Source organism: Schistocerca serialis, chromosome 7 (genome assembly GCF_023864345.2).
Source record: "Schistocerca serialis cubense isolate TAMUIC-IGC-003099 chromosome 7, iqSchSeri2.2, whole genome shotgun sequence".
NCBI classification, from domain to species: Eukaryota; Metazoa; Arthropoda; class Insecta; order Orthoptera; family Acrididae; genus Schistocerca; species Schistocerca serialis.
In genome coordinates, this window is record NC_064644.1 from 621462895 (window position 1) to 621475018 (window position 12124).

General features: G+C 44.4%; 1 protein-coding gene across 1 annotated transcript in view; it reads left to right on the forward strand.

Annotated features, from left to right (window-relative positions):
* The first annotated feature begins 9707 nt into the window (after positions 1–9707).
* The window catches only part of LOC126413305 (uncharacterized), a 40141-nt gene continuing 37724 nt past the window's right edge, over positions 9708–12124 (forward strand). Inside the window, exon 1 of the mRNA XM_050083205.1 lies at positions 9708–9857. Coding sequence (XP_049939162.1) covers positions 9708–9857 — 150 coding nt within the window. The remainder of the gene's footprint in view (positions 9858–12124) is intronic.

Below are 12124 nucleotides of genomic sequence, written 5' to 3' on the forward strand. Positions count from 1 at the left end.
GTACTATATATAATTGTAATTTCTGTGTGAATAATTTTTTGTAGAAATGTTGATATGTGCAAATGTTCTGGTTTATTTAAAATGTTTGTTTGCTGTTATGTAAATTGCTAACCTTCACTTTGGATTCTTAGTTAGTTTGTATGTAAAAGGTGTAGTGGTTCCCCTCCGGAACGGAACAGTGTAGCGCGCGCAAATTGTGGCTGGCCTAGGTAGAAAAGGTGGAACCAAGAGTCAGTCGGGGACGAGCTACCAAACTGTGCACTGCCTAAGTAAAGGTTGCATATTGTGGTGGTTCCGAGAGAGGCTTTTTCTGCTACTTTCCAATGCCTCGTATGGATGGATACATAGCTGGAACGATTCTAGAATTGGTATTCATCATCGCCACCAAGAAGGGCCAGAGTCCAGCAATTCTGTCTGCAAATCCGCCTACCAACATACAGTTGCCACCACATTGCGCAATCACTGTAAAGGAGTGCTATAATAATGTACAGTGAAGGATCAGCTTATTGGGCGATTTAGTGTGCACAAATATAAGGTAACTTATAACAATTTATGTACCTACCTTGATTTTTTCCCTATTACAATAGCTCTGAGGCTCCTCTCCATTTGAACTATGATTACCGAGTGTCCTAGTTTGTGTAAAAAATGAAAGCCTAAAAAAATTAAATGATGTTTGATCTTTGGTAATAAGAGAGTATTCAGGTTTACTGTGGATTTCATGAAATTATGGGAGGTAGTAAATGTAGTTTTGTGAAAGCCTCCCAGTGATGGAAATACACTCCTGGAAATGGAAAAAAGAACACATTGGCACCGGTGTGTCAGACGCACCATACTTGCTCCGGACACTGCGAGAGGGCTGTACAAGCAATGATCACACGCACGGCACAGCGGACACACCAGGAACCGCGGTGTTGGCCGTCGAATGGCGCTAGCTGCGCAGCATTTGTGCACCGCCGCCGTCAGTGTCAGCCAGTTTGCCGTGGCATACGGAGCTCCATCGCAGTCTTTAATACTGGTAGCATGCCGCGACAGCGTGGACGTGAACCGTATGTGCAGTTGACGGACTTTGAGCGAGGGCGTATAGTGGGCATGTGGGAGGCCGGGTGGACGTACCGCCGAATTGCTCAACACGTGGGGCGTGAGGTCTCCACAGTACATCGATGTTGTCGCCAGTGGTCGGCGGAAGGTGCACGTGCCCGTCGACCTGGGACCGGACCGCAGCGACGCACGGATGCACGCCAAGACCGTAGGATCCTACGCAGTGCTGTAGGGGACCGCACCGCCACTTCCCAGCAAATTAGGGACACTGTTGCTCCTGGGGTATCGGCGAGGAACATTCGCAACCGTCTCCATGAAGCTGGGCTACGGTCCCGCACACCGTTAGGCCGTCTTCCGCTCACGCCCCAACATCGTGCAGCCCGCCTCCAGTGGTGTCGCGACAGGCGTGAATGGAGGGACGAATGGAGACGTGTCGTCTTCAGCGATGAGAGTCGCTTCTGCCTTGGTGCCAATGATGGTCGTATGCGTGTTTGGCGCCGTGCAGGTGAGCGCCACAATCAGGACTGCATACGACCGAGGCACACAGGGCCAACACCCGGCAGCATGGTGTGGGGAGCGATCTCCTACACTGGCCGTACACCACTGGTGATCGTCGAGGGGACACTGAATAGTGCACGGTACATCCAAACCGTCATCGAACCCATCGTTCTACCATTCCTAGACCGGCAAGGGAACTTGTTGTTCCAACAGGACAATGCACGTCAGCTTGTATCCCGTGCCACCCAACGTGCTCTAGAAGGTGTAAGTCAACTACCCTGGCCAGCAAGATCTCCGGATCTGTCCCCCAATGAGCATGTTTGGGACTGGATGAAGCGTCGTCTCACGCGGTCTGCACGTCCAGCACGAACACTGGTCCAACTGAGGCGCCAGGTGGAAATGGCATGACAAGCCGTTCCACAGGACTACATCCAGCATCTCTACGATCGTCTCCATGGGAGAATAGCAGCCTGCATTACTGCGAAAGGTGTATATACACTGTACTAGTGCCGACATTGTGCATGCTCTGTTGCCTGTGTCTATGTGCGTGTGGTTCTGTCAGTGTGATCATGTGATGTATCTGACCCCAGGAATGTGCCAATAAAGTTTCCCCTTCCTGGGACAATGAATTCACGGTGTTCTTATTTCAATTTCCAGGAGTGTAGTCCAATTTACAGTGTTGTGGAGTTTCAAAGTCACCTATTTAATCATTTATTTGCAAGTAGAAGACATTGGTAATAAAGACAATTTGCTGTTTCTTTTAAAGATTAGAAGTTCATAAAACTGAGGCTTATAAAGTTTTTCTAAGCAAATGATCAGATTGCTGCCTGTAGTAAATTTTAAAAGGTGAGTCAGTTTCTTGCAATTTTGTCAACATTGTGTTTCACTGTAGTAAAAGTGGAAAACTGCAATAGTAGAAAATTATATGTTCATGATTGCTAAGTGTTTGTCTCTCTTGTGTATTGGAAGTGCATATTAATAGTATAACAGGATCCACAGTTTGTCTATTGTACTAATGCTAGGTAACAAATAACGGGAAGACCACTATTAATGAAAACCATAATTTCTTTATTCGAAAGAAAGTGAGAAGCAACCTGTTAGTAGATCCCAATTAACTTTCATTTTAAATAGTAAAGTATTTAACTGAGAGAGACTTAACCTATGTCCAATTTATGGTCCTGCAGTGAACGTTAATAGTAATGTTATAAAGACCATTCACTTTGAACAAGCTCTGAAAGTAATAGTGTGTTTCGGTATCTGTTATATTTTCGCAAATAATTTGTGCTGCTCTAGCTGTTAGTTTCAATCTTATCGTACACATATGTATGTGTCAGGGTTCATTGCACTCGCGTGTGGCCAAGTATAGGTTGTGTTTGTCCGTTAAAGTTGCTCACACCTACTTTCTTAAACGAGAACGTTCATCTTTCTCTTGCCTAATTAGGCTGGCGACCGTTTTCCTTATTCTTTAAACAGTATTGCTAGGCAAAAATATTGTTTGTTACTGTTCAAATATTTACGTAATTCTGACTTTCACTTGCGATGTCTTCCTTCAGTCCGACCTGGCGACAATACCAAACGCTCTAGCAGTTCTCAAGAATGAGTCACACTAGTGCCATGCCGGCAGCTGTGGCCGAGCGGTTCTAGGCGCTTCAGTCTGGAACTGCGTGGCCGCTACGGTCGCAGGTTCGAATCCTGCCTCGGGCATGAATGTGTGTGGTGCCATTAGATTAGTTAGGTTTAAGTAGTTCTAAGTTCTAGGGGACTGATGACCGCAGATGTTAAGTCCCATAGCGCTCAGAGCCATTTGAACTAGTGCCATATATGAACCCTCCTTTACAGACGAACGACACATTCCTAAAATTCTCCCAATAAACTGAAGTCGGCCATTCGCGTTCTTCATGCCATCCTTATACGCTCGCTCCATTTCATATTTCTTTGCAACGTTATGGGTAGGTTTTTAATCGACGTGACTGTCAAGCAGCACACCACTAGCGCTGTATTCAAACATTACGGGTTCGTTTCTCCTACTCATCTGTATTCTATTTCTTTAGATTTAGAGCTAGCTGCCATCATCACACCGATCGGAAATTCTGTCTTATCTTGCGTCGACTCACAGTCACTCAACTACGACACCTCCCTGTACACCGCAGCGTCATCAGCAAACAGCTACAGACTGCAGCCCATCCGTTCCGCCAGATCGTTTACGTAGACAGAAAGTGACAGACGTCCTATCACACTTCTCTGGGGCAATCCTGACGATATCCCCGTCTCTGATGAACGCCCGCGGTCAGAGAACTACGTAATGGATTCTGTCACTTTATAAGGCTTCGAGCCACTCACGTCTCTGGGAACGTATTCCGTATACTCGTACTCTTCGTTAACAGTCTGCAGCGGGGCAGCGTGTCGAACGCTTTTCGGAAAGCTAGGAACATCGAATCCACCTGTTGCCCTTCGTCCATTGTTCACAGGATGTCAAGTGAGAAGATGGCACGCTGAGTTTCGCAGGAGCGAAGGGCTCTAAAATCCTACTGATTCGTGGACAGAAGCTTTTCCATCTCAAGTAAATTTATTATATTCGAACTTAGAATATGTCAAGAATTCTGCAGAAAACCGATGCTAGAGTAATGATCTGTAATTTTGCGGGTCCGTTCTTTTACCCTTGTCATATACGGGAAACACATACTGTGTTTTCCTTCGCTGGGCGAGAGATTCGCGATAAATGCAGGCTAAGTAAGGAATCATTACCGTAGAGTACTTTGTACAAACGGACTGGATATCCATCCGGACTTGGCAACTTATTTGCTTTCAACTCTTCTAGATACTTTGCCACGCCGCGGATGCGCATTACTACGTACTCCAAGACCGTCAAACAGCGGTATGTTTGTACGATTCTGCTACCTGAACGATATCCTAAATGTGAAATTTAAAACTCGGGTTTTCCTTATGCTATCTTCTACTGCCCCACCAGACTGGTCAACGAGTGACTGGATAGAAGCGTTGGACCCGCTTAGCGAGTTTACTTACGAACAGATTTTTCTCGGTTTCTCGATAAGATCTTTTGCTAAGGTATGACGGTGGTAGTTGGCTTATGCTTGGAGCATCGATCTTTTTACAGCCGCAAGAATTTCTACAAACTATTGTCCCTCTGTTCTATGCGAGGGTAAATGTTGTCGGTATTTAAATATTTGAACTACTGGGTTAGTTACTTAATTTCTTTGTTCACTTGTAACTAGTTTTAATGCACAACTACGTTCCCTTTAATGATGCTGATCGGGCATAGCGTGTAATTTAAGGACCGATGTCATCAGCACCTCATGCATAATTAAGTTTGGTTTCTTATGTGTTATACATTTCTAAACAGGCGTGAATACAAAACTCCTGCATCACGTCACCAGTAATAAAAGCTTCCGGGTGAGGTCTGTGTAACTCAGGATATTTTTCTGCAGTGACGATCCCTGGGAAAGTTCGCAACAATGCACAGTCGGTGTAAGGGGTGTCTGTCGTTGATTAGCAATACTGCGATTTCAGCAGAGGCTGTAACAGCGGCGTTGCGAAATCGTGCGCTTACTGAAACCGAGAAGAAGCTGTCGATGTTGCTCACTGAAGTGATACAGCTTATCTCACAGCACGAGAGCAGCTCTCTTAAAAACTCTTTTCGGGCTTGGGAGCTTTTCAGGAAGTCTTAGCTCCACCTTTTGGGGCGCGGGACACATCAGTGCTGATAGGTACGACCCAAGAAGCTTGCTGTCAGCCTGTTATTCTTCTTACAACACGAGTTATAAACAGGGTGGTCCATTGATAGTGACCGTGCCAAATATCTCACGAAATGAGCGTCAAATGACAAAACTACAAAGAACGAAACTTTTCTAGCTTGAAGGCGGAAACCAGATGGCGCTATGGTTGGCCCGCTAGATGGCGCTGCCATAGGTCAAACGGATATCAACTGGGTTTTTTAAAAATAGGAACCCCCACTTTTTATTACATATTCGTGTAGTACGTAAAGAAATATGAATGTTTTAGTTGGACAACTTTTTTCGCTTTGTGATAGATGGCGCTGTAGTAGTCACAAACATATGGCTCACAATTTTAGACGAACAGTTGGTAACAGGTAGGTTTTTTAAGTTAAAATACAGAACATAGGTACGTTTGAACATTTTATTTCGGTTGTTCCAATGTGATACATGTACCTTCGTGAACTTATTTCTGACAACGCATGCTGTTACAGCGTGATTACCTGTAAATACCACATTAATGCAATAAATGCTCAAAATGGTGTCCGTCGACCTCAATGCATCTGGCAATACGTGTAACGACATTCCTCTCGACAGCGAGTACTTCGCCTTCCGTAATGTTCGCACATGCATTGACAATGCGCTGACGCATGTTGTCTGGCGTTGTCGGTGGATCACGATAGCAAACATCCTTCAACTTTCCCCACAGAAAGAAATTCCGTTGCCCAATAGTGCATATTATGCCGGTTTACGTTACCGCTGTTGGTGAATGACGCTTCGTCGCTAAATAGAACGCGTGCAAAAAATCTGTCACGTCCCGTAATTCGTAATTTCTCTTGTGCCCAGTGGCAGAGCTGCGCACGACGTTCAAAGTCGTCGCCATGCAATTCCTGGTGCACAGAAATATGGTACGGTTGCAATCGATGTTGATTTAGCATTCTCAACAGCGACGTTTTTGAGATTCCCGATTCTTGAGCAGTTTGTCTGCTACTGATGTGCAGATTAGCCGCGACAGCAGCTAAAACACCTACTTGGGTATCGTCATTTATTGCAGGTCGTGGTTGACGTTTCACATGTGGCTGAACGCTTACCGTTTCCCTAAATAACCTAACTATCCGGCGAACGTTCCGGACACTTGGATGATGTCCAGGATACCGAGCAGTAAACATAGCACACGCCCGTTGGGCATTTTGATCAGAATAGCCATACATCAACCCGATATAGACCATTTCCGCAATTGGTAAACGGTCAATTTTAACACGGGTAATGTATCACGAAGCAAATACCGTCCGCACTGGCGGAATGTTACGTGATATCACGTACGTATACCTTTGTGGCTATTACAGCACCATCTATCACAAAGCGAAAAAAGTGGTCCAACTGAAGCATTCATATTTCTTTACGTACTACACGAATATATAATAAAAGTTGAGGGTTCCTATTTTAAAAAACGCTGTTGATATCCGTTTGACCTATGGCAGCGCCATCTAGCGGGCCAACCATAGCGCCATCTGGTTTCCCTCTTCAAGCTAGCAAAGTTTCGTTCTGTGTAGTTTTCTCGTTTGACGCTTATTACGTGAGATATTTGGTCCGGTCACGATCAATGGACCACCCTGTATTTGCAGTCGTCACAACGTAGATGCTTCTCTTTGACTATGTGTATAGAAAGTTACTATTGGTAAACTAAAGGTTTGTTTTCGGATGCAGATGAAAGTTCCAGACACCTATTGGTAACTTGATTTCGTATGATAAACTTTTAAGTCAGTTTTGTACATTGCAGCACTTGTTGGTAGCTCGTGACTCAGTTGGAAAACTTCGTTGTTTGAATTTGTGTGACCTGCTTACTAAATTTGTGACTGTATATATGTAATGTATTCGATTATCATCAAATTGTGTCAGACGTTTAATGGCATAAAGTGGGAATTGAGACACTGTATGTCTACTCGTATATGGTCAGCGATGTAATCAGCAAGGTGACTGTGCATCAGACTATGTATTCAACGCGATAACAAATTTCTGGCAATCTTTTGGACTGTTAATGAAAGGTTGAGTTTTCATTACAGGAATTATATCAAGACGTGAATGAGAATATTAGATACAAATACGGTATTCAGTCTTAGATTAATAGTACGAGACAGAGAAGACGAATCGAGTACAGCGAAGAAAGCTGCACAGCGGTGCAAATTTTTATTTTTACCACAGAACACTATCGTTCCTAACACATTGCCAAGACAAAACAATTTATCTCGACATCAGCAAAAATGTGGAGTCGAACAACGCCATAGAGCATTTCAGTTCTAAGTGTACTACGCGAGGTGACGTCACAAGAAGTCAATATTATTCTGTCACAGGTCAAAACTGTGTATTTAGTAGTATCGCAAATTGCTCTTTAATCTTTTCAAGTTGTCATACTGCCATTAGCCGTTTCCCCTGGTCGATGACATACGGATAATCCATGTGACCATTCTTGCACCGCGATACTGCCGTTTTCTTACATCTGTCAAGTGGTAGCCATTACAGCTGGATAGCGCCTTGTCGAGTTGAACCGAAGTGTTTTCAGCTGCAGTCAAATAGGCGGAGAGAACATTTGCCACAAAGTTATCGGGGCTACAACAGCGGTGGTGAGCACTGTGCCAGGTAAATGTTCTTTATTGCCACTTTACTGGGCGTTTTCTCACTGCAAAATTCAAGTATTTTGTCGCGTGTGTAGATGTTGTGCCTGCACGGTGGCGAACGTTTCACTCGGACATAGGGTCGACACTGTGTTCTTTGGGAGTACTTTGGGAGACAGAGCAGGGTGGGGTGTAGGGGCCGGCCATCGGCAGTGCCGCGAGTGCCCAGCCAGGCCCTCCAGACGCCGTGGAGACGTCCGTGGCTCGACTCGCTGACCTGTGAGCCCACGTCCCCTGGAACACGCTGCCAGCGGTTCTGTCAAGTCGCGGCACCGCTCTGACTCGGCGGCGCTGTGATGAGCGGTGGCACGTTAACGCACGTCTCTAGGGAAGTTAGACGACTGTGGCGTTATGCTAAGGTTTCGCTTTTGGAAACAGATGCAGCTCCAGTTGTAGACGTCTTTGCGTACCAGCTATAACTACTCGGTGACCTCCAAATAATATGGAGTCTATAGATGCGTAATAAATTTTAAAGTGTGCTGACGAGAAATATGTGCAGTTTCTTCGTGATACATAAATTAAATGGGGTTGGTGGTAAGGGGTATCATCATCTAAATCTCTGTTTTATTTCAGTTTCCATCAACACCGAATAATTTTGACACAATCGCTTCTGCCGTTCATTGCATAACTCTTATGAATCTGTGTGAAAGATCTTTACCCGTAACAGATGGGGTGATTTCTGTCTGGTTTCCTTGGAAGAAGCTGTTCCATAGCCAGTTAAGGCAATTTTTATGTTATTCTTTAGCTTATTACACATACATTTTTATATACCACCGTATCCTGACGCTTTTTTTTCTTAATGTTGATCAGTTCATGTGTTCAGAATGAGATTTTCACTCTGCAGCGGAGTGTGCGCTGGTATGAGACTTCCTGGCAGATTGAGATGTGTGCTGGACCGAGACTCGAACTCAGGACCTGTGCCTTTTGCGGGCATGTGCTCTACCAACTGAGCTACTCAAGCATGACTCACGCCCCAGCATCACAGCTTTACTTCTGCCAGTACCTCGTGTCCTACCTTCCAAACTTTACAGAAGCTCTCCTGTGAACCTTGCAGAACTAGCACTCCTGAAAGAAAGGATATAACCTCTAGTGGCAGTACTGTGTGCTAGGCCAGCTGGACTCCAGACCTTATAACGAACACACTGGATAGAGCTGCAGCCTATGAAAACTCAAATTGTTTAAATGTATACTTCATGCAAAGTGAACACTTACAGCCATCCTATCCAGCAGTCCAGCACAGGCTGAGTCCTTTCAATGCCAATTTCAAGGAAGATGTGGTGGGTGGATGACTTAGGTTAGTGGAGGTAGCCCAACTGACCTCTTTTTAGCGTCAAAATTTGAACTTCCCGCCATTTTGTTTGTGAACAGAGTGGTGGGACGGGAGGAGATGGATAGGTTAGTGGAGGTAGCCCGGTTGACCTGGTTCCGCGCAAAAATTTGAACTTATATCATGACATCATTGTGAATTTGCCACGTCCGTCGCCGCCATCTTGGAACCGCGATCTTCAATAAATTTGACAACAGTGCAGAGTGGGGTGATGCCCCTCTTGTCCCACTACTTGGGTATCTGAGAAGTGACAGCTAGGAGTTTATTTTCTCAAAATTATACACACCAGAAGGCAGCCCATTGGATAACTTGTAAAACACTTGCAAAATGGTGTGTTGGACTAGCTGGCCAATATTTAGTAGAGCCTTCTCATTGGTGTACTATACTTTTGCACTAGTTTTGTGCAGAACCTAGATGAAACAAAGAATTTTTTTTGGATGGATGGAGACAGGGAAGCAGATGTTCGATGCTTCGAGATGGGCAAAAGCAGACGTTCTGACTCTGCTGGCACAGCAGAGGCCGGACTCGCTTTTCTGGGGGTCAGCCGATCACACGGCGGGCGGTGACCAGGGGCTAGCAGCAGGCTCCGCTGTGTGACGAGCTCGACGCTCCGACACGTCGCCTGCAGTGTGAATATCTCCCAGCGCAGCCTGACTGGGAAGGAAAGCAGCATCGCGCTTTTCGGTCTTGCTTCTGAACCTGATTAGGTTCCGTCATTCAACGCTAGATCAAGAATTCGAGTGCTCCTACGTGACTGACCAGCTTTTGTCAGTTGCATGCACGGAACATCTTTCTTGCACGATCAGCGCGCGGTGTAGCTGCGCGGTTTGCTGCGCCATGTCACGGATTGCGCGGTCTCCCCCGCCGGAGGTTCGAGTTCTCCCTCTGGAATGGGCGTATGTGTTGTTCTTAGCGTAAGTTAGTTTAAGTTACTTTAAGTAGTGTTTAAGTTTAGGGACCAATGACATCAGCAGTTTGGTCCCTTAGGAATTCACACACATTTGAACATTTTTCTTTTTCTTGCACGATGGAGCCAATCATTGCACAGACATATGTTTTATATTTTAGAGAATGATCTATTTCGACGATGGTCACTCCCAAACAACTTGTTTCTTACGGACGTTGCCAAAGCAATCCACCTCTGGTTCAAGTGCGCCTCGTTGTTCGTAATTCGTAGTCCCTCTAACCTCGTAATTCGTTGCTCACATCAATATATAATTATTGCTTTCTTGCTTGTCTATGTACTTACATGGAATGATTGTAACATATTGGGGTTAATTCGGTAGTTCGATAAATCCTCTTGTAATTAATTACACGTTTACTTATCTGTGGAAGAACTGACATCCAAAAGTCATTTACGAGGGCCATTCCATTCACAAAATTCAGGCCGTTGTGTGACAGTCATTCCCATTTCCGAGTTCGTGGGGAGTGATTTTCTCTCGGTCGTCACAGCAGCCAATACGGCTTGGTAGTTCGGTTGGCATCTTAAAGCTGCGAAAGCTTCATCTTGACACAATTTTTGAGACCGCTCACCTATTCGTTACATTAAATTGCGAAGTTTTGCTAACTGGTACAGAACATAAGTGGCTAGAAAACATGATTCTACCAACATACTGTCAATCTCATGTGAACCTACTGCATCTCATACAAAACGAACAGTGAGCGAGACACAATTATCTATGAGCATTACAGCTAGTAGTAACAACTCTGTTAGCGAAGTGCACTTTTTCCTGTTGTATGGAAAGAACCTCGCTGAGGGAATTTAAATTTTTTTTACAGTTAACTCCCCTGCCCCGTTTTAAGCTCGTCATGGCTGATATGTTCTTTTCTTTAAACACAGCAATTACCGTTACGTTTGTGACACATTTGAATGGAGGATGTGTTTACATCACTTGGATTTCCGTGAATTTGATTGCGGGAAGCAGAGTACTTATCGCATCTAGTACTTAAGGCAACAGTTAAAGTAGTAAGCATGGAACAGGGAACCTCACGCATACTTAGCAAGAACAAATCCGCCAGAGCATTCGCAGCCCGATATACAATGCGGAGAACTCAGTCCTCACGACGATCGTCATATACTCACATCACGCATCTTTTCCAAAAATCAGGCACTGATTTGAGAAGTGCGAACAACAAAACCAAGGATGCTGTGTAGCATGTAGGAAGTAACATTTCGTGCTCAGTATTCGAATCATCGACTTTCTTAACTTAGTCGCAATCGTAACGTGTGGAAAAAAAAGAGAGTTGAATGATTCGCACGCTGATCTCTTAGATTCGGAATGTGAGACTTAGTCTACTGCACACGCTTATATACGAGGGGTCTCAGGAAGTACGTAGAAACCAAAACCAAGATTTCTTGTCAGCGGTCAAAGGTTAAGTCGTTTCGGATGGCGTATGTCACTTTTGGATAAATGATATCTTCCTCCATTCGCTCACGCATTCGATTCACTTTTAAATATACTTCAAGTTCATGGCCTAGACTTGAAAATAGGTAGAAGCATAAAGCACAATTTTGTATCAGTCTCGAGAAAATCTCATTAAAAATTATTGATGCTGTTCGTAACAGATAATACTTTAAGATTATGTTTGGAGATTTGGTGGCGCGGATATGAATGTATCTATGTGTAAAGCAAGGTCCTAGGATCGAGCCCGACCACCGGTAGGTTTTTCTTAAAATGTGGACACATTTATTCGAGTAAAATATTTTCACTCCATATATTTGATATTTAAAATACATAACCATATGTCCAATAACCACTTTGTAAGTTCACACAATGGATCACGTAATCAAATATTGGACTAATAACCGAAATACGTTTTTCAATGCTAGATGAAAATAGTGTTGTTACTTCACTCTC